At 44.2% G+C, this 23,688-nt stretch overlaps 1 protein-coding gene across 1 annotated transcript; it reads right to left on the minus strand.

Moving 5' to 3' along the window:
* Nucleotides 1-1,005: 1,005 nt before the first annotated feature.
* Nucleotides 1,006-2,160, minus strand: HTR1B (5-hydroxytryptamine receptor 1B; the record flags this gene model as incomplete). Its single annotated transcript, XM_083377527.1, has 1 exon — nucleotides 1,006-2,160. One exon carries the CDS (start codon nucleotides 2,158-2,160, stop codon nucleotides 1,006-1,008), a length of 1,155 nt encoding a protein of 384 aa, XP_083233653.1.
* Between the last annotated feature and the right edge of the window lie 21,528 nt (nucleotides 2,161-23,688).

The raw sequence follows: 23,688 nt of genomic DNA on the forward strand, positions 1-23,688 counted from the left end.
TTTTTGAAAACAATATAAGTTAGCTTTGAAGATTTTCAACTAAAATTAAAATGCAAATGAACCAAATAATAGCTTATAATGAGTTATTTAAGGATAGGATAGGATAGGATAGGATAGGATAGGATGGAAGGGAAAAAAAGCTTGCAAGCTTTGGCACTTGATTCTGCAGGCCACCGTGCATTCTCTCACACTATGCACTTAGAATAGTTTGGCTTTTTTGGAGGGGTGGAGGAATACTGGCAAGTTGTTAAAACAAAAAAGAAGGCACATCTGTACAAAATAAAAGATGAGTTGCTCTTCTCATGCTGAGTTTTCTCTATATTTGATTGCTCCCCAAAGGTTCCTCCAAGCCCATTTATTATAAGCAAGCGAAGGAGTGGTTTTCATAAGACTATCAGTACTAGTTCTTCCAGATCTCTGATCCATATAACTACTAAGCATCATGCGCAATTCATTTATAATCTACTCTGCATAGTCTTTAATTTAGCAAGCTAACAGTAAAAAGGAGGGAAACATGGCAAAGCACTTTCAAACACAGATGTCTGAGAGGCAAAGGTCTCCTAGCAGAAGAGATGGGATGAGAGTCACTTAGTTCAAGTACAGTACAGTCACGTTGGATTGGGTGTCTCCACAAAAGTTGTCCAAAACCTTTCCAGTTCCTACCACAATGGTTCTACAAGGCAAAATCCAGAGCCAACTCTCATTTTAAGGCCAAAAGGACTTCTTCAGCAACATTAGTGGGAGCAGAGTTAAGATGCAGCATATTTTTAAACCCAGGCTCAGAAGGAGGCTGCTTTGTAGTTAGTTACCTCTACCCTGAATGGGAACCTTTGTTAACTGGCATGGCTCTCCTCTCTACTGAATTCCATTTTGTCATTAAAAGATACTGTTTTCCGGAGAGACAGTAGCATGGTAAGAATAATCACCTACCTGAAGAACCAGTCACACAAAATGCATTCATTCAAGCCTCCACAGCAGAGACTTACAATTAACTGCACTTATCATTCAACTTGTGCATCGGAACCGTATCAATTTATGAAATGCTTGTTTGAAGTCTTCATTGGACATAGTGTAGATGATCGGGTTGATCAGAGAGTTAAGATATCCCAGCCACGTGAAAAAGTCAAAGATGGCCATGTGGAACCAGCAAGCATCTTTACAAATAGGCAACACTAAGCTAATGATAAAGAAGGGCAGCCAACACACAATGAAGGCTCCTAAAATAACCCCTAAAGTCTTGGTTGCTTTCCGCTCTCTGGCAGCCATCAGCTTCTTTTTTTCCAGAAAAGCATCCGATACCTTCACTTTGACCTGGTTCGTATAAACAGGAGACCCCATTTCACTGGATGCTTCTGAGACCTTGCAATTTATAGAAGTGACAGAGGACGTTGATCCTGGGGAATCTGTTATTAAGTGAGCCCGAGTCAATCTTTTGCCAGTGTTCTTTGGCGTCTGTTTCAAAATCCGAGATCTGGCCTCCACATAGATCCTTCCATAAAGGATAATCAGCAGCAAGGTAGGAAAATAGAAAGCCCCCACTGTGGAATAGATGGTATATAAGATGTGGTCGGAATTCACCACACAGTTAGACATCTCTTCAGCTTTGGACTGCTGCCAGAAGAAAGGAGGGATGGAGATGGAGATGGAGAAGACCCACACCAAGGCAATCATGCCCGCTGCTCTCTTGGGAGTCCTTTTAGTAGAATACTCAACGGCATCTGTGATGGCCCAGTATCTGTCCAGGGCAATCACACATAAATGGAGAATGGAAGCAGTGCAACAAGTGATGTCTGAAGAGAGCCAAACGTCACACACAATCTGGCCCAGGGTCCATTTCCCAGTCACAGTGTACATGGTGCTGATAGGCATGACCAGGATGGATACCAGAAGGTCGGTGACGGCCAAGGAAGCTATGAGATAATTGGCCGGGGTGTGGAGCTTACGACTCTGGTAGACGGTGGCAATGACAAAACCATTGGACAATATTGTGGCCAAGGTGATGAGAGCCAAGACGACGGTGAGAACCACCTTCCAGGAGAACGGGGTGCCATCTTGGTAGAAGGAACTTTCTTCAGGACTGCAATTCCTGGCCTGCTCAGAGTCATTGGCTTGGAAGGCGTTTAGGCCTGCGGTGGCTTGGCAGAGCCTAGCTTGATCCATGCCTACAAAGCTGCTTAGGAGACTTGGGCGAGGACGGGAGGGCCGCCGGGCTCAGCAATCCGAGGAGGGCAGCGCCCTCTCTTCACGCCTCGCCTCGAGAGAATCCCGCCCGTGGAATGAGGGCCCGCGAGCCGCCTCGGCGGCGGCGGGGACAAAAAAAGAGAGCACGTGCGCGCGGCTCTTCCAATGGGGACGCCTCCCGCCCGCCGGGCGGACCATGGCTCGCGCCGTCGCCGCGTTCTCCCTCCGTCTTTGCAAAAAGCCAAGCCGACGACGCCTCAGCACGTGCCGGCTGCCCAGCGAAGAGGTCTCCGCCAGCGGCAGCCGGTTCGGCGGTGGCGAAGAAGGAACATCTCTCTCTCTCTCTCCCCCTACCCCCCTTTGAGAAAAAGGTACGCGGAGGTACCGAAGTTCGACGCGACGGGAGGCAGCGGCGCCCAGGAGAGTTTTCTTTTCGTTAGCGGAGGTGGCCGCTACGATCCCCGGGCGAGACGGAGCAGCGAAGAGACCGGCAGAGGGCTTGCAGGCGGAGTGGTCGGCACCGTTGACCGGGCGTGACTGGGCGCCTTCTCTCTCGCAGAAGCGCGGGACGCACAATTGGCCCCCATGGTGCCAGTTCGACAACTTTTGCTGCAGCGGCAGCAGCAGCAGCCGGCGGGCGGGCGGGCGGGCGGCTGGCTGGAAGGTAGGCAGCACAGCGAAATCTCGGAAGTAAAGGTCCCTCCCAGGACGGAGCTCCAAAGTCCAGCGGGTGCAGACTTCTCCGGCAGAGGCGGCCGGCGCCTCAGGAATGGAAAGCGCGCAGTCCCTGTTTCTGCTTTACTCCCTCTTTCTCTCTCTCTCTCTCTAGATATATATATATATATATATATACTGGCCCGCTCGCTCGCTCGCTCAGACTCTGCTCCGTTCTGCGCGAGCTTAACGAGGCAACTCGTGGTCTTTCTCCCAGAGCTCCGGCTCCCGGCCCCTCGCCGCCGCCCCGCCTCAGTCTGCCCCGCGAGGATTCCGCCGGGTCCTAATGCCGACCGTTCATTTGCCCCCCCCAACCTATTAGAAGCCTGAGTGTGTATCGCCAGGGGGTCTTCAAACTTGGCCCTTTTATGACTTGTGGACTTCAATTCCCAGAATTCCTCAGCCAGCTTGTCTGGCTGAGGAATTCTGGGAGTTGAAGTCCACAAGCCATAAAAGGGCCAAGTTTGAAGACCCCTGGTGTATCCTTTCGCCAACCTCGCTGACGGTCGGTGGAAATGCTAGACTTGAGTTGAGCCGAGTTTGTTCTCTCTTTAAAATGCAATAATGACTATCGTAGCAAGTGTAAACCCAGGGCTTTTTTTTCCCCTCATAGAACGCTCAGAACGGAGTTCCGGCACCTTTTTGGGATGGAACCTTGTAGGGTAGGCAAGGCGGGTTGTATGACATGTGTGAGTTCCGGCACCTTTTTCTTTTACAAAAAGTGTAACAAACATCGACGGCAGCTCGCACTTACGGTGTGGGCGCTTAAAATGGAAAGGCGTCGGACGCAAACTAGGGGCTTTCCAAATACCAACCGAATCAAGAGAAGTGGCGAAAGCATCAAACCCAAAACTCGGATTCGCTGCTTCTCCACGATGTGCGGTCGGCTCAAGTCAATGTAGTTCTCCAGCTGTTGTCCTTAATGGGCGATAAACCCCATATTTTAGACGCAGGAGTATCCCGCACGGCTGAGGGAGATCCAACTGAGAGAGTTTCTCGACTCCCGCATGTGGTTTTGGAAATCTCTTTCTGGCCTTTAGTAGAAATAGGAAATGGAACAAGAGGGGAGTTTTCTTACTCCCTTGTTGTTGTTAGCTGCGAAGTCGTGCCCGACCCATCGCGACCCTATGGACAACGTTCCTCCAGGCCTTCCTGTCCTCTACCATCTTCTGGAGTCCATTTAAGCTCACGCCTACTGCTTCATCTTACTCCCTTACGCAGCTTTATTCCATGTTCTACACTTTCCATCTAATCTTAAGTAACATTGTGCCCTTTTGTTCTGATTTTCGACTTGGGCTGCAATGTTAAAGACACACTTTCCTGTGCGTAAACGTTGGGGAAGCCCGCGGGGGATTTACTTCGGAAAGTTGCATAAAATGGCACCATTTCTTCAGTTGGTTGGAATAGGTTCAAAAAAAGGCGCAATCTTTTGTTTTTAATTGTGACTCTGCTCAGCGGTTGTTCTCTTCTTGACCTGTGACTTTTTTGGGGAGGTGGGGGTGGAGAATTCTGGGAAAGACAATTCGGTTTTCTCCTACTTGAAACCGCTTCGTCCTTTTCGCAGCATTTCACCGCGGAGGATTCGGGCTTCGGCTGACTGCAAATACAGGCGTGCAGCTTCTTGCACCAGCGCCTCCGCAGGGGCGCCTTAAGAGATCTGCAGCCCTGCGCTAAGGTACTCGGGTTCAGGTTCCGTTGTGGGGTTCGGTAAGCATGGGGTGCCCAGAGCGGATCGATGGGGCCACAGAGACGCCTAGCAACAACGCCCGACAAAGTAGATAGGATTTGCTCAGATAACAGGGCTCAGGGATAGACGGCGCTCCCCTTCCTTCTCGGTGGAGGGGGGGGGAGGAAGGCAAATCTGAGAGCTAGAGGGACTTAATGCTAAGCAAACCTGCTTATTGGGATCCGCGTTTTAAATCTCAATCCATCCTGGCCCTTCGCCACGTTGCCGCCTTGTACAGCCTTGCTTTAGCTGAGATCCTTCCCGCCTTTGTTATTAATTAGTAACCGTCTGTTGCAAGAGTGGTTTTCATTTATTTTTTTTCTTATTTATGGGGCGCCTCTAGGTTCTAAAGTCTTACGAGACAACTTGCTATCATCATCATCATCATCATCATCATCTCTGTGTATAAACCGATCGTACGAAGTCGCGGTCGGACTGGGTTGATGGGATTATCTCTCGCCAAATGAACGCGCGCCGAAGTCGATGCCGAACAACTGAGGTCGTCCCGGGGAACCCCCCCCCCCCACCGGGTATTGGGTGGCGGAGAACCGGCCTTTCTTCGAAGCTCTTTGAACTCCAGCGCAGACACTGTGGCTTCTCTCGAGGGCTGCGCTTTAATTCCCCCCCCCCGAAATAAGCTAAATAAAGACCGAAGCCGATCGGAGCGGTTGGGGGGGGGTAGCTTGTTCTCGCGGTGTTGCGCCTAGTTCAGGGGTCGGCAACCTCGGCTCTTTTATGACTCGTGGACTTCAACTCCCAGAATTCCTGAGCCAGCTATGCTGGCTCAGGAATTCTGGGAGTTGAAGTCCACGAGTCATAAAAGAGCCGAGGTTGCCGACCCCTGGCCTAGTTGAAGTAGCCGGATGACTTTATCCTCGCTCTCTTAGAAACGATCCGGCGTTTTGTTTTTTCTCCTGATGCGGATGGGAAACCACACAGCGTTACGTGCCTACCTAGCTAGCCTCTCCTTGGTCCCCACTAGCCGGCGTATAATCTCGGCCGGCGAGGAAAACGTCCGGGCGTTCTGCCTGTAAAGCTTGGCGCCTTCATGATCCAAAGCTTGGTTTTATCCTAGATGATTATAAAACCTTCCCCAACGCGATCGTTAAAGCGCTTAACGTTGAGCGTTTCAGAAAGATAACGTTAGTAGTCCGATCCCGAAGCGCGTTTACACGGGAGTAAGCGACTCCATCGAGATCTGCAGCGTGGGCTCCCAAGAGGGGGCGCTTCCATTGTAAGTCTCGGCTCTCCTGTTTTCCTTAAGTGGAGCCAAGTCCCTTAAAGTCTGCGACGGACACGTCCAGGTGCCTTCCGTGGATCGGATCATTTAATTGGATCTGGGTTTGGAGTAACTTCCGCCTCTCTTTTCTTACCCAATTTCCTTGTGTGGGAGAGAGCGATCCTGTCTTAAATTAATACTCCCAGCCTTCTTCTCTAGCCAATCTCCATCCCATTATCTGCATAACGAAAGCAACAGGTATAGAGAAAGCATTCAAGGGAGTATCCTCCCCCAAAGGTGGTTATGTTTGGTTGAATCATAGGCAACTCCTGGTGACTCAGCCAAAAGAACCAAACCCCAAATGTCCCTAAAACTCTTTACAGTCAGAATAAGAAAGTGATATTCATTATGCAGTGTTGGCAGAAGAGGTGGACAAATCCTTTCCTATCGGTTGAATCATGAGGATAATGTGTACCCACAACTGGGAGTTATCCCACCACTGTTCTTGGAGAACTGTGACTGCAAACGTTGATCTGGTGTTTTCATGTGCTTTCAGCTGCGCTCTTAAACCAGCAAGTGCTCTGAGAATTGACCCTTAGTGTTATAGAAAAGTGTCCTGGGTCCCCTAGCTGTTCAAAACTGAATGAGACCTAGAAAGGTAGAGGAATGACTAACAGAAGTCTGAGGGGCTTGTTTCGGGAAAAATTGGCAGTGCTTTTTTCTTTAGGTGGTCCAGAGAATTTGCCTCTTTTACTGACAGCCAGAGCAGTCAGGTATCATACACGATATCTGAGATTTCCCCAGCTGCCTTTCTTCTGCCTTTGAGCTGTGGTTGCCAACTCTTAGCGTGAAAGCTCAGCTTTCTTTAAGGTCACTTCTAGCCTTTAGGCTTTTCCTCATGCAGAGTCTTCCATTCTGAAATCTGTTTGAAGACGGGTGCTTGCTTGTGCAATGGAATAATCTTTAATAATAATAATAATAATCTTTAAGGGAGCCTTGGTGGAGCAGTGGGCTAATGCCTCCTTAAGTAACACCAGCTGCCTGCAATTAGTGCAGGTTTGAGTCCCACCAGGCTCAAGGTTGACTCAGCCTTCCATCCTTCCGAGGTAGGTAAAATGAGGACCCAGATTGTTGGGGGCAATCAAGCTGACTTTGTAATAATGCCGCTTGGGGGGTGTATGAAAGCCCTAATAAGCAGGCGTATACATAGAATGAAGGCTACTGCTAAGCTTGTAAGCCGCCCTGAGTCTTCGGAGAAGGGCGGGATATAAATGGAATTAAAATTAAAAAAAATAGTTCATATGGACTGAAACATACATGTCAGAGTAAAAGGGGAATTTCCAGGGGTTCCTCTATATGGTGCTAATGCAGAAGTTCCTGCTCTTGTATCAGGGCTGTCAAACTGTTGGCACATGGGCCGGTTTCATCATACCAAAGTCGCGCCCACCCCATTGCTGTCAATGCAAAAAAAATCATGTGACGTGGCGAGTTTGACACCTGTGATCTAGATGGACTGGCTAAATTAATCAATGCAAACTTCTTTGTCAACATTTAGCCCAAATGCATGAAGATTCATGAGCCACCTAAATCAATACAATCTCAATGCTATGCATGGAAATAGATTCTGTTTTAAATAACTGGCTTAAAATACACCTATTACTTCAGTAGACTTCTAAATGCATTGTTGTACTGTAGAAATGAGGCATTGTGTTTCCAATGAAACTGAATTGCTAGCTAGCATCACCAAGTGAAAATTGCCTTCACTATATTTAATCACTGAGAAGTTAATTCAGATGTAATATATTGAAACATTTAAAAGGTTTACTTACTATCGGGACTAATGTTTTACTGCAAGCTAGTCTTAAGGTCACAACGGACAAAACTGTTTTGAGGTAGGTGTCCCTTGAAACTTTGCAGTTCAGATTTGAGGTGGGGGTTTTTTTGTGAGAGTCATTGTTAATAAGCTTTAAGTTAAAGAACTTAATAATTAAAATTGTAAACAGTTTAAGACAGGCACTATAAGAATAATAGCACAAGTGAAGATAATGGAATGAGAAGTGACATGACCTGATTTAGAGCAGGACCAAAAAATATAGAAAAGATCACCATCAGCAGCAATGCTTTTTCCTAGGAAATTGGAGGACTTGACTGTTAATAAAGACACTAATCTCCTTCTAGATTAGTAGAAAAAATTGGGAAAAGTTTGAACATTTAAAAGAAAACTGCAAATCTTTGTTGAGATTAGATTGCATTTATCCTTATTGAGTTAGGAAGCCTATTAGTTCGGAAACCTACTAAAGTTAGAACCTAACCTCCTGTTTCAATAATCGTAGAAAAAAATACTTCAAATGGTAAAGATATTTGTGCCCAAGTTCAGTTCCTGGACTTTAGCATGCAATTTATTTTTTTATTTTTTTATTTTTTATTTTTTAATTCCATTTATATCCCGCCCTTCTCCGAAGACTCAGGGCGGCTTACAAGCTTAGCAGTAGCCCTCATTCTATGTATATGCCTGCTTATTAGGGCTTTCACACACACCCCAAGCAGCATTATTACAAAGTCAGCTTAATTGCCCCCAACAATCTGGGTCCTCATTTTACCTACCTGGGAAGGATGGAAGGCTGAGTCAACCTTGAGCCTGGTGGGATGCGAACCTGCACTAATTGCAGGCAGCTGGTGTAACTTAAGGAGGCATTAGCCCACTGCTCCACCAAGGCTCTTATTTGGCAGCAACACAAAAGTAGCTGCCTTTTCCTATACTGTAGTGGTATTCTCTTCCCAGTCTAACCTGTAGTCCTGAGAATCCCTGATGGTTCTCCCATCCATGTACTGGCCAGGCCAACCCTGTTTAATTCTGAGTTCAAACAATGTCGGGGAGGTGCTTCCAATAGCTTTGTGTTTTGGTTAACTAGGACACGTTTGTGCTTGGGAATAGCATCTGAAAATCTCTTTTCTTCCTCCCGCCCCTTCCTATATAAAACATTTACCATGTTTTGCTTCCCCAGTAGAGGGAAAATGGGAATCTTTACACTTAGATAAGGTGGCCAGTAGTTAGAGGGTATTCTTTTGTACTCTGGCTTTACACTGATTTCCATCTGGCCTTTGAAATATAAACTCATTTGTTGTGGAACTAGAACAGTGCTGTCTGTTTTATTGCTGAGTTTTTAATTATTCTACATTTATTTGGCTGTGTTTTCGTTGTTAGAATTTTTGAGTTCCATGTGTTGTTTGAGAAAGTGGGATACAGATTAAGCAAATGATGGTAAGTATTTTAAAAGAAGTTAGTGTAAGAATATGAGTTGCTTCTGTTAAATATACAAGTCACAGAAGTCCTATAGTCCATTATATCTTAAGTTTTGTATCTTTCACTTTCTTCTATATTTTATCATGAGTGATAATTTCTCAAAATATGAATATTCTGTTTTTTCTGTCATTGGTGGAAAATATATTTTAATGATGCATCTGAGAGCTTCACAGGAATTCCCGCATTATAAAGTTGTAGTTGAAAATTGAACTTACTGATGTAAATAAATTCTGTGTAAGTACTGTATATTTATATAATATGTTTATAATATATTTTTATATTTTCATTTCTCCATTTTTATTGTTGTAAGCCACCTAGAGTAGCCCCTTGGTGAGAAAGGTGGAAAATAAATTTGAGAAATAATAATAATTTAAATACAAGTGATATTTGAAAAAGGGAAGGAAGGAAGGATTTTCCAATAAGTGATTTGTTAACAAATTAACAATTATACTTTAAAATATGGGTTAAATGTATTGATGATTGTTTTGCTCCATCCTGCACCATGATATCACTACATTGTAAGTTGATCTTTTAGAATGGCTGTTGTTAAATATAAATTAAAAACTCCTTTAGAATCTTAATTCTGTCATAAAAGTCATGGGATAATCGCAAATTCATTTAAAAATCATTAATAGCTTCCAGAAATTACAACATATATATTTTAACCTTGTTTAAATAAATCCACTTTATATTCTTTCCATTTGCTCTTAAAACACTTGATATTCAGTCATATCAAATAGTATCTCTCAAGTTGATTTCTTATTTCCTCTTTGTCTCCTTTCAGTTATATCCTCAATAGTTTAACAAGTCTCTTTTGTAAATCCAAGATAAGAGGGTTTTCCAAATCTGTCTTCTGATTTATTCCGTGTCCTCTTTAGATATTAAGACATCAGCTTGTTTCGCATGTAAAGCCATTGTGACCTCTTTTTCCATGTTTGGCATTTTTTAATTTAATTTTAGATCATCCACATCTTTTTTCATATCACTCTTGTAGTCTGACATTTTTTTAAAAAAAATCCATTTTCAAATTCACATTCAAATCACTTTCGGTCTCTATTTTATCCAGTAAAATCTGTTTTTCTTCTGTATCCTCTGTTATATCTATTTTTATAGTGAAAGACCATCTTGAAAGAAATTTCTGAGAACATTGTTCCCAGACAGCTTTGATTTATTCTAACATCAAATAGTATTGTCAAATAGTATCCATTGTATTAATGGGTCTCTTCTTTAATTTTAATCTTTAGTTTTTTCTGGTTCCCTCTAGTCAACCAATTTTGAAGATCACATAGGAGCCGTGACCAGGGGGGCTTTTGCACAGGTTCGCCTGGTGCGCCAGTTGCGTCCCTATCTGGACCGAGACGCCCTACGCACAGTTACTCATGCGCTTGTGACCTCCCGTTTGGACCACTGTAACGCTCTCTACATGGGGCTGCCCTTGAAGACCACTCGGAGGCTTCAACTGGTGCAGAATGCGGCCGCGCGAGTTGTAATGGGGGTCTCCCGATACTCCCATGTAACACCTCTACTCCGCGAGCTGCATTGGCTTCCGGTTGCCCTCCGGGTGAAATTCAAGGTGCTGGTTATCACCTATAAAGCCCTACATGGCCTGGGTCCGGGCTATTTGAGGGAACACCTGCTGCCGGCATCAAATGCCCTTCGCCCAGTGCGCTCCCACAGGGAGGGTCTGCTCAGGGTCCTGCCAGTAAGAGATTGCCGGCGGGTGACACCCAGGGATAGGGCCTTCTCAGTGGGGGCGCCTGCCCTCTGGAACCAGCTGCCGGTGGAGCTGAGGACTGCTCCCGACCTCCGATCATTCCGCCGGGGCCTGAAGACCTGGCTCTTTGAGCTCTCGGGCCCAGGCTGAGGAGACATTCATTTTAATTGGGGGTTTTAATAGTACAGGGTCGATTTAATTTTTTTTAAATTGGGTTTTAACTTTTGTATGGTTGATTTTAACTCCCTGTAAACCGCCCTGAGTCCTCAGGGAAAGGGCGGTATATAAATGCAATAAATAATAATAATAATAATAACCATCAGAGTCCCCTCTTATTATATGTTTATTGTCCAATCAGCAAAACTTTCCCACAGGAGGATTTCTTATAGTTAATTTCAAAATTTTCATGGATTCTTTTATAAACTTTTAAACAGCCTATAGGAAATATTCTTTCAAGTCTTACCCCTTAAATTTCGAAAATCCACAATCTACTTCCCTTTTCCTTTTTTCTAAAACATAAAGTTTTCATTTTTAATCTTTAAACATAGATGAAACTTCTTTCATCCAGAGTGGAAGAAAATCTTTCTGGCATGATAAAATTTGCCTTTCAGAAGGTTCTTAAAATTCAGAAAATCAATAACAAGTAACTTCCTAATGTAATTAAAAAAGGAAATGGGCGAACCCGCCCGTCAAATGAAATTAATGAACGACAGTTTAGGATTGTTATCTACATGCTGGGCAAAAGAACCAATCAACAAGCCAAAAAGGGAACAAAAAGACCCCCAAATTTCCCTACCAGTAATCAACATAGATTAACACTAGGATTAACATCAGACCAACAAGAAGTAAACAATACCCCAATCAAGTAAGTGCCAGACAAGCTAACAGTAAACAGTCCAACCAAAGAACTGACAGGGCAAGCCACTAGAATGGGTGGGGAACCTTGGCTCTTTTATGACTTGTGGATTTCCTGGCTCAGGAATTCTGGGAGTTGAAATCCACAAGTCATAAAAGAGCCAAGGTTCTCCACCCCTGCACTAGAATATAAACTGAGAGGAAACCCCACTCCCTACTAGCATTGATGATGTTATGTAGTTCGGATAATGAAACGTCTGCAAGAAAACAACCAAGCTCAGAGATTACTCAGGATCCCACATTTCAATCAAAAACTATAAATATTCTCCTTTATAGGATTATTTTTCCCTGGCTCCCAGAGATCTGAAACCCACTGGAGATTGTTATTTTATGATCTCTTCACAGACAGGCTCTGTATCTGAAAACTATTCGATAATGTAATTGTGAAGATTCCCAAATAAAACGTTTAGAAACAAGGGATCAATTCCCCCCCCCCCCCGCCCCAATCCTCGTGAATATATAGTGAAGCTCAAAATATTAATGGACTTTTTAAAAATCCCATGTTTTCCTAGATTTCAAAATTCACATGACATTTGAAACTCCAAATGAGAAAACTTTTATTCAGTACATATTTGAGAAATATTTCTTATGTTTCATGTCATTACCTTGAAAATAGGAGGTTATGACAAATAAATTTATCTAAATTTGTAATAAGAAAAAAAATAGGACTAGCATTGAATTAATTTATCATAAGCATTATAGTGAAACAAGATGGAATTTATGAGAAATATAATGTTCATTATGAAATATAATGTTCATTATATTTCATAAACAAAATAAATTCTTTACTGTAGTGTTATTGTAACTTACCAAACCAGTTGTTTATTTGATTAATGTCATAGCTGTCAGTGATAGTGAAAAATCAATATTCTTACACATTCATGAGCAGAGAGAGTCAATCAATATTATCTATGAACTAAAGAATCTCATCAATTAAAGAAAATTATCTACTTTTAAGAGTGCCCTGGATAATGTGATAATGTCTTACAGTTCAGTCATAAGCATATTTGAAACCACGTTAAGTTTGTTATTATCCTTTTTGACAAAAGGCTTAACTTTGGAAGCCCCCAAGTGTAAGCTTCATTTCAAAAGACATTTCAAAATGTCACTTGGTGAATAATCCACATACTAATAATATGCTTAGAGCTAAAGATTTTGAGTATTGCCAACTGCAAATGGTAGAAAACGGAATTGTCCATATACTAAAGCAGCTAGAGTAATCAAAGATCTAAGCCTAATTATATTAATAATGAGGTTACAGTGCAAAGGTTTGATTGTAGTATATAAGTAACAGAGAGGTAAAAAGACTCAAGTACTGATTATTAGATTATAGAGTCAGGTTATATGCACATTTTTGCTTTAAATTTTTCATACTAGTATAAGAACGTGAAAGCAAATAAGTATTTGTACAATTTCAGACATATAGCTATGGTTTCTGGAATATGCTGGATGGCAGAAAATTCCTAAGGAATTTTGTTAAGCAGGAAACCAAATTTATGTTTTAAGACTCAAGGAATCCCCCTCTCTGCCAGTCCTTGTAACCTTGATTGTCAAGTATTAATCAAGAGGAGGGGTGTTAAATGGAGATTAAGAGGCATTTCATGATAGCTGCAATAGTCAATCAATAAATACACTATGACAGTTTGAATTATGCCACTTTCATCTTAGAACAGAGGTCCCCAACTTTTTGGGCACCAGGGACTGGTTCCGTGGAGAAAGATTTTTCCGCGGACCGGAGAGTGTGTGGTTTTGTGTGCTGCCTGCATCCCACGGATGGGGCTTTGCTTGTTTGTGCAGACTGGTTGCTGGCATGCTGCAGCTTTTCAATCTTTTCACCCATTGTACCACTTTTAGGATAAGGCAATGTCCCAGTACCACCAGTCGCCCAGCAAGGTGTCAAAAACTTGACCAAAAAAAATAAAGAAAAAGAAATGATAAACTGCAGGTAGTCCTCGACTTACAACAATTCGCTTAGTGACTGTTCAAAGTTATGGCAGCACTGAAAAAAGTGGCTTATGACCATTTTTCACACCTATGACCGTTGCAGCTTCCCCAGGGTCATGTGATTTACATTCAGATGCTTGGCAACCGATTCCTATTTATGACGGTCACATTGTTCCAGGGTCATGTGATCGCCTTTTGCAACCTTGTGACAAGCAGTTAGTGGGGAAACCAGATTCACTTAACCACCATGTTACTAATTTAATCTCTCTCTCTGCCTCTCTTTCTCTCCCTCTCTCTCGCCCCCTCTCTCTTTCTCTCTCTCCCTCTATTTCTCGCTCTCCCTTCTCTCTCTCCTTTATCTCTCTCCCTCCTTCTCCCTCTTTCTCTCCATTTCTCTTTTTCTCTCTTCCTCCCTTTCTTTCTCTCTCCTCCCTCTCTCCCTCTCTCTATCTCTCTATTTCTCTCTCTCCCTTTTTGTCTCTCTCTTTCTCTCCCTCTTTCTTTCCCTCTATTTCTCTCCCTCTCTCCCATTGTCCCTTCCTTCTTTCCTTCCTTTCTTCCTTCCCTCCCTCTTTGTCCTTTCCTCCTTCCCTCCCTCCCTTCTATTGTCATTTCCTTCCTTCCTAATCCATGTATACCAAGAAACTTGATGCCCACTTAACTCTTTATGAAGCACCCGAGGAAAGTTAGGGAAGATCTATCAGCAATACTCGGAGGTTGCCAGCTCATTTAATAAGCTTTATTCCAGCAACAGAAACACCTCACATTCGCTCACAGTCAATCCATGCACGCCAACAATGCTGCTGTGGACCGCAGGGCAGGAAGGTGCCCTTCACACGGGATGGATGGAAGACACGCCAAAGCGCCTTTCGCCCCACTGCCTTCTGCAGACGCAGCCGGAGTCCCAGGTGGGATCCAGGGCTGAGGCACACTCAGGGAAGCGCACGGCAGCAAATCACAACCAGCTACTCTTGGGCGATGGAGGCACAAAGCCGGCCAAACAGGGCTCGGAGTGGTTGACCGTCCCGGACCACAGCTGTGCTTCCACCTTTCCCAAGGTGGCCCCCACAGACAGAGTGCAGTGCAGGGAAGACGCGCCAAAGCTTGTCTCAGAGCCTCCTGCTGCTGGAAGCCTGCAGCGGCGGCATAACAGGGCTTGCAAAAAGCAGGGCGGGCGGTGGTGGATGCTCACGGCGCCAACCAAAAGCAAGCAGGGCAAGGCTGCTATCAAGCCCCAGGCATGACAATCAACCGGGTGTGGGGGAGAATCTGTGCAGCAACCCGGCTACCTGGCCTACCAGCCGCTCATTGCTCCACCAATCAGCTGGGAGGCTGAGACTCTGGATTTGAGCCACCAACAGAGCGCAGCGCAGGGAAGACGCACCAAAGCTCATCCCGGAGCCTCCCGCTGCCGGACGCCTGCAGCAGCATAACAGGGCTTGCAAAAAGCAGGGCAGGCGGCGGCGGCTACTCACGGCACCTGTTAAAAGCAAGCAGGGCAAAAGCAAGCAGGCGGAGCCTCTCGCTGCTGGAAGCCTGCTTGCAAAAAGGGGCAGGTGGCGGCAACTGCTCACAGCGCCGGCCAAAAGCAAGCAGGGCAAGGCCGCTATCAAGCCCCAGGCTCAACTATCAACTGGGTGGGGTGGGGGGAATCTGTGCAGCAAACCAGCTGATCAGCAGAGCAATGAGCGGCTGGCTTTGGTGCATCTTCCTTGCACTGCGCTCTGTCAGCGGCTCAAATCCGGAGTCTCAGCCTCACAGCTGATCGGCAGAGCAATGAGCGGCTGGCAGTCCAGGTAGCCACGTTGCTGCACGGATTCCTCCCCCCCCCGCAACCCAGTTGTTTGTCGAGCCCGGGGCTTGACAGCCACTCCTGCTCGAAAGGCAGGGTTTGGCGGCCGGCGAGGCGCTCATGCAGGGCTCTTCCGGGGGTGGTGGGCTGAATGGAGACTCGCCTCACCCTCTCCGCACTAGAGTGGCACCCACAGAGGTGGCCAAGGGCAAGCAGGGCAAGGCCGCTGCTGCTCGAAAGGCAAGGTTCAGTGGCCGGCAAGGTGCTTGCACGGAGCTCTCCCAGGCCTGGCAGGCGATGTGGGAGGAGCAGGCCGATCGCCTTACAGGTACCTGGGACTCCGACACGCCTTCCCCGCCATGTGTACTCTGAAGAAGCGCCGATCAGAGGTCAATCTGGTTGCTGCACAACAAGTTCCTGGGGAGGGTGGGGTCTCGCTCTGCGCCTGCGCACGCCCTGTGTAGGGTTCCTGCAGGCCGCTGCCAAGCAGCATGCTTTCTGGCAGCAAATGAGCTGGGAAGGAGCGGAGCACGGGGGGGAAGAGGAGGCGGGGGAGGCGGGGGGAGGAAGGTGACACCGCGTACCACCAGCCAAGTGCTCGCGTACCACCAGTGCAGGGGTCGGCAACCTAAAAAAGAAAAAGAGCCACTGGGAACCGGTTCCATCACAAATTAAAAAAAGAGGGAGCCGCGTGCGTGTGTCCATGCACGCGCATGCGCAAAAAGGTTTTTTGCGCATGCGCGGACGCACGCGGCTGCCATTTTTTTAAAAATGAAATGGAACCGGTTCCCGGTTGCCCGATGGCGACGGCCCGTCTGCAAAGCTGCCGAACGACCGGAGGTGCGCGCGTACCTCCGCGCGAATGGGCAGCGGTGCCGCTCTTTCAGGAAGCCCGCCGCGGCCCGTCTGTGAAGCTGCCGCGGCAGCTTAGACGGGCCGCGGCAGCCGCAAAGAGCGGCGCCCCTGCCCATTCCGAGAGGTGCGCGCGCACCTCTCCGAACGACCGGAGGTGCGCGCGTACCTCCGTGCGAAGGGGCAGCGGCGCCGCTCTTTCAGGAAGCTGCCGAAAGCGGCAGCTTCCTGAAAGAGCGGCACCGCTGCCCGTTCGCGCGGAGGTACGCGCGCACCTCCCCAAAGGTTTGGGGAGGTGCGCGCGCACCTCCGGTCGTTCGGAGAGGTGCGCACGCACCTCTCGGAATGGGCAGGGGCGCCGCTCTTTGCGGAAGCTGCCGCGGCCCGTCTGCTAAGCTGCCGCTTTCGGCAGCTTCACAGACGGGCCGCGGCGGGCTTCCTGAAAGAGCGGCACCGCTGCCCATTCGTGCGGAGGTACGCGCGCACCTCTCCAAAGGTTTGGGGAGGTGCGCGCGCACCTCCGCCCATTCGGGGAGGTGCGCGTGCACCTCTCCAAACGGGCGGTGCCACTCTCCATTTGGAGAGGTGCGCGCGCACCACTGCCCGTTGGAAGAGGTGCGCGCGCACCGGGCGGCTGGGAGCCGCAAGAGACGGCTCAAAGAGCCGCATGCGGCTCCGGAGCCGCAGGTTGCCGACCTGTGTACCAGTGGTACGCGTACCACTGGTTGAAAAGCCATGTCCTAGAACAAAGACTAAGGTGTTATGGTGTACATCTCTTAAACACATAAAAATATTTTACTGTCTATTGCTTTCTACAGAAGAGAACTTTAGACTTCATTTTGTTTATTATTTTTATAATAGTCCCTGTCAGGTCAGTAATATTAGTGTCTAACAAAGAATAAACTGAATTAAAAATAATAGCAACTTTTCAGTGAGTCTAACTATGCAACTATGTTGACATACACACACTAGAATAAGAATGATATAGTGATTCTCTTTGGGAAATTACTTATATCAGTGAGAATTAATGATGGGTGATTGCAGTACTGTAGAACTAGCTGAGCTACAAATCAGCAATTTCAGTACACATTTCCTCCTTGCTATAATTCACAAAGTAGCCTTTGGCCAGTCTCACAGTCTCAGTTTTCCATCCCTAACATGGAGAAAATAATAGATATGAATAATATCACTAAGCTACTTTATAGATTTATCAGTCATCACAACAGCAGGATAAAACGTTAAGTGAATTGCTAAAATACATATTCTGTGCTCCTGTGTTTCTAGACTTTTTTTATCATTGCTCTAAAATTGGCTATTGTTATATAATTAAAAATATACTTTTTAGGTAAATGGAAATTGTGGTTTCACTGCTTATGTAGTGACAAAAGGACTTGCCTCTACCACCATCTTTATTTTCATATAAATCTCTGAGCACGCTTCCATCATCTTTTATGCAGTTTTGTAGAAAACAAAAATGGCAGACCACTGCGGCATTATGCATGGTGTGAGGAATGTCTGTCTGCGTAAGAAAAGAATAAACATGGCTTTCGGTTCTGGAATTTTGGCACAGCCAGACGCATGAGGCAATGCTCCCCATGTCCTCTGGATTTCTTCACTGGGGGACACCTGTAAAGGGGTCGAAAGTCGCCCTGGAGGGGTGACAAGCAGGGAAGAGGTCTCTCCAGTCAGTGGTAGAAGGGCGGCGGCCTTCCCGTCGGCTTGGAGCAACTCTCCAAACCGACAAAGAAAGGATCAGCCACTCCCATGGCCCATCGTTTCACCCATTTCCTGCCGAAGCCAAAATTACAACAAAGCACTTGAAAACTGGGTGAGAATTGCCTTCTTCCTTTCCTAATTGTCTACTTTTTCCTGCCAAAAGCTCCTTGAATTTGCTTCCCCCAGCGAGGAGAGAGGGAAGGAAGCCTTTTTTTCTCCACCCTCCTTAAGGGCGGCCTTTGATTATGCCGGGAGAAAAAAGAAAACCTTGAACAGAATAATACTATTTAATTCGGCTTACTTCCTTTCTATTTTTGGCGACCCAAAACTCCTATCCTTACAGAAACTGGCTATTTTATCTATTTGATTTTTAAAAAGGGAGAAAAGAGAGAAAATAACTACTTAAAAGTACTCAAAACTGATAAATTTACTCTGTCTGAAAAAGATTCTAAGTATGCTGGGGACATCTTGTGGCCTTTTTGCCAAATAAACCTGTTTATTTTGGAACTGCCTTGCTGTTAGTGAACATTTACTGACTTTTGTTTAAAAATTAGCCTCCACTAAGGACTATTTACCACTACTTCAAAATGGAGACTGATCAGCCACAAACCTCGCTTGACTATAAGTTCATATTAGAAACAATCCATAAAGATTCTGAGATGTTTATTTCCAGACTGGAAAATTTAGGTACCAACTCCAATTTACAAGCTGTAACCCAGACTTCAACTAAAGAATTTACAACTCAGAATATAACTAAAGTGGAACAAATTACTACTGAGACAGAGGAACGCATGTTACAACAAGATATTGAAAAAACTAACACAAAAAATTTGACTCTATCCAAAGAACCGACAACTCAAAAGTACAAGAAACTATCACTATGGCAAATAACTTTAAGGACCAACAACAAACTATGGGAAAACTTAATACTCAACTTTTGACTCCATCAAAAGAGCCTATAACTTTAGAAGTATACTATGTGCAAGATAGTGATGCTAACATAGAGGATGTAGAAGATCAACAAAGACAGTTTCCAGAAAGCCTGGATAGCCAAGCACTAATTACAAAACTGGATAAGACTCTACTTAAAGCAGATGAACCCAGACGGAAGAGGAATCCAGACCGAACTGAAGATAAAGTTTTTAGAGCAAATACAAAGACTAGAACTAACAGGGCAACAACATAATGGTTACAAATGGTTTGGGTTTTGTGGATCACTGATGGCTAGATGGCCTCCTTCAATTGAAATAATATGTATTGGAGCGAAGGGAGACCCATCTGGCAATTCAAAGGCCTTGGTCTGGAAACCTGATTAGCAAAAAAAGAAAGCCCAAGTTAGATTTAAAAAGTGAGTTCTTAGAGAACCATTAAAGGCTATCCTTTTAGTAATCAGTGATCTATCAGGATCTAAAATAGAAAATGTTTATGAGATAGAACTAGAATGTGTTTATGTATCTATTAGGCTTATTTTAGACATTATAATTTGTGCACTGACAATGGAAATTTGGTTTATAGATCCCACATTTGATGTTAAAAGATGTTTGATTATTCTGTTTAAGAATTAAAAATTAACTAAAATTTAAAACAGAATCTGGTTGTGTATAAATAGTTGTAGATTGATAAACATAGGCTGTGGTCCTGTCAGTAAGGTGTGATGTATTAGGATGTGAAACAGTGTTTATTAGGTAGAACGTAGCTACTCAGCCACTGTGTACATGTTAGATGCTATAGTTTTTGCTGTAATGAAATAAGGGAAATTTGGGTTGTGAATATTATTTGGGATGTTAAAGGCTAAATTTGAATAATATAATTAAAATCAAAATTAGGTAAAATTTAATAACAGGACATAGATATCTCTCAATAAAATTGAATTGACAAATTTTTTAGCTGACCATGCTATTTCTAGAAATTTATTAGTTTAAACTGGTTGTATGAAATGTTAAGGGAAATTGGGAAGGATGTTTTGATAATGTAACCTGAATTATATACTGAAAACTCTTGTTACTGAATTTCTGATTAACCAAGTCACCATGATGCTTTCTAAATATGTAGATTTTAACTGGAAAACCAATAAAACTTGTTAAAAAAAGAATAAACATGAAGCAGGAACAAAGGGGATGCAAAATGGCATTTAGTGTGGGTAGTCCTCAACTTACAGCCATTTGTTTAGAGACCATCCAAAGTTATTGGAAAAAGTGACTTATGACTGTTTTTCACACCTAGGACTGTTGCAGTATCTCCATGGTTATTGTGATCAAAATTCAGACGCTTGGCAACTGGCATGTATTTATGACAGTTGCAGTGTCCTGGGGTCATGTGATCACTTTTTGCGACCTTCTGACAAGCGGAGTCAATGGGGAAGTCAGATTCACTTAACAACCATGTTACTAACTTAATAATTGCAGTGATTCACATAAGAAAGGTTATAAAATGGGGTAAAACTCACTTAACTCTCTTGCTTAGCAATGGATATTTGGGGCTCAGTTGTGGTCGTTGACAGGGCTACCTGTAAATCCACATTTTGTAAATGGTTGTTTTTCTTTAAGACAGCCTGTTTGTTTGAATAGGCAGCCATTCTTGCTTCCCTCAGATTTAATGGAAGTTGCCAGTATTCTACTATCAGTTTCTTTTAGTAAATGGAATTGAGAGAGAATGGCTTCTTGTCCTTGGCTGTAAATGCAACAGATATCTTCTCTGTCAAAACCTCAGTGGATAAAGAAGCTTTATATAAGGGGGAACAGGTCTACAGCACAATCTTATTTCATTCTTTATTCTATCAAGATGCACTAATAGGTTGAAGTCTGTGTATTATTGTGCCTTAAGTCATGGGTTTTAACTTGAGAAGCCAAATATTATATTTATGTGATGAAGATCACTGGCATATCTTGGGCCATCATATCTAAATCAGCTTAATCTCTGAATTGCTGTATAGGTAAAGGTAAAGGTTCCCCCGCACATGCATGCTAGTCGTTTCCAACTCTAAGAGCCAGTGCTCATCTCCGTTTCAAAGCCGAAGAGCCAGCGCTTGTCCAAGGACATTTCCGTGGTCATGTGGCCGGCATGACTAGATGCCAAAGGCGCACGGAATCCTGTTACCTTCCCACAGTAGTGGTCTCTATTTTTCTACTTGCATTTTTACGTGCTTTCGAACTGCTAGGTTGGCAGAAGCTGGGATGAGTAACAGGCGCTCACTCTGTTACGCGGCACTCGGGATTCGACCCGCCAAACTGCTGACCATTTGATCGACAAGCTCAGCATCCTAATCCACTGAGCCACAGCGTCCCTGAATTGTTGTATATATCAGTTAGTAATAATCCCAAAAACTTCATCTTGGAAAATCAGAATAGAAATGCGACCAGTTCGAATTGGTCACATTTTTATTCTGATTTTCCAGGATGAAATATAAAAAAACCTGTTATATTAAAATGCTTTTTCTCATATTTTGTTTGGTTTTGTTGTTGGGAGTTTTTAAAAGAAAATATACAAGTTATGCTGTAAAGCTAAATAAGAAGAAATTTGCTACTGCAAATAATTCTGCCCTAATAGGGAATTTTTCTTACAGCTATCTATCTTTCCTTCTTTTTTCTTGTTTTGTTTTATATCTGACATTATTTTACTCTCTGAAATTAGGTTTGTCCATCAATAATCATATTTCATTTATTTTCTGTTTTAGATCTACCGTATTTTTCCTTTCTTGTGTTCTTGTTATATTGTGAAATACTGAATCGAACAGCCGGAGAGGAAAAAATTGATGAAATTTTCTGCATCTTTGCTGACTCTTTTTCAGCAACATGACAAATACATTTAGGTCTTAGCAGTAATTCCCCCAAGCATTAACTGCAAATACTGTCAAAGTAGAAATACCATTTATTTTGCTAAAAAGTAAAGAGCCAACTTACTTTTACACCAAAAGTATTTGCAGCTACAGCTATGCAGTACTTTGGAATGGAAAGGCAAGAAATTACTTTGGAACATGCAAGGGTGCAGCCTGCTAAAGCAGCTGTATCTTTATCTGGATTTACATGGCTGTCCTGTGTAGCTACTGCACAATCCTAAAAAAAGATACAATTAGTTTCAACAGTTAGAGATAAGTGCTAATTATGTCCCCCCTTATACTCGAAACCTCTTTCTGCCTTCAAATCCAAAGATGGTATACAGCATTGCTCAAAAAACACAGGACTCTGGGAAATTTAGTCTTTTGTGAAGTCAATCAAACTTACTAAGAAACGTCAGCTATTTCCATTTCTTAGTTTGCAAATTATTTTTGAAAAATTTAAAAATATGTATGGCTGCTCAAAAATTTGTACAGCTGCTCAACTGACACAAAAGCAACTCTGGGCATTTTATGTATGATTAAAAACAAAAAAGGGCCCATGAACTTACTATAACTGAGGCAACCACAACATATTCCAATTCAAACTAATTTTGAGATAGCTTATCCAGTATTTTGCTCAATGCCTGGAGGAAAAAAAACACCCAAATGTTCAAAATCTTACAAAAGGCAAACAGGGCTGGGCTATCTGAATCTTGGGGCTGAAGGGTTATGCTGGATGAATGACAGGTGCTGTCACAGAGAAAGATCCCATGAGATCATGGGTCGTGAAGCATGTTCATTCTAATAAATCTTCTGAGACAAACATAAACAGTTGGTGACAGTAGGTCCCGCAAATAACCCCACTTTGAACCAGGGAGGACTTTGTAAGGGATGAGTAGTACCCTGAATTGCATTCAGAAGCCAAACGGGAACCAATCCATCTTACAAAGTAGTAGACATGCAGCATTGCACTACCTATTCCACCGCATTTAGGACTGATTGTAGCTTCCAAATCAGCCAGCCCCATGTGAAGCACACTGCAGTAGTTTAGAAGGTGATTACACCAATGAGTGGCCATGAGCGAGGCTCCCTGCTCCAGGAATGGGTGCAATTAAAGGATGGGATGTGTTAGCCCTTGGCCATGAGATAGCACATGTTAGCCCTTGGCCATGGCTAATACGTGCTCTTCCAGCAGGAATTGAGTATCTAAGAGAAACCCCAAGTTTATTTTATTTTAATCCCATTTATATCCCGCCCTTCTCCGAAGACTCAGGGTGGCTTACATTCTAAAGCACAAACCAATGTGCTTAGCAATAGCCTTCATTCTATGTATATGCCTGCTTATTAGGGCTTTCGCCGCCCCGCCCCCCCCAAGCGGCATTATTACAAAGTCAGCTTATTGTCCCCAACAGTCTGGGTCCTCATTTTACCTACCTCGGAAGGATGGAAGGCTGAGTCAACCTTGAGCCTGGTGGGACGTGAAACTGCACTAATTGCAGGCAGCTGGTGTTACTTAAGGAGGCATTAGCCCACTGCTCCACCAAGGCTCTTTTTTGTGCATCAGTTCTGACTGGGGGGGATCCAACCCTGTCCAGACAGATAGAAAGTCTCCAAAACCTGTTCTTGTCCACCCAGACACCAGGAAATAACCTTAATGGTATCACCTGATCAGCCTAGGGTAAAGATATATAGCTGAATATCATAAATATACTGAGGATATTTAACCCTATACTGAACCACGCAGTTCCATGTTGAGGAAGGAGAACCCCCTCAATGCCATCTGAAGCCAATCCATTC

The sequence above is a fragment of the Vipera ursinii genome, assembly GCF_947247035.1.
Source record: "Vipera ursinii genome assembly, chromosome: 1".
NCBI lineage: Eukaryota > Metazoa > Chordata > Lepidosauria > Squamata > Viperidae > Vipera > Vipera ursinii.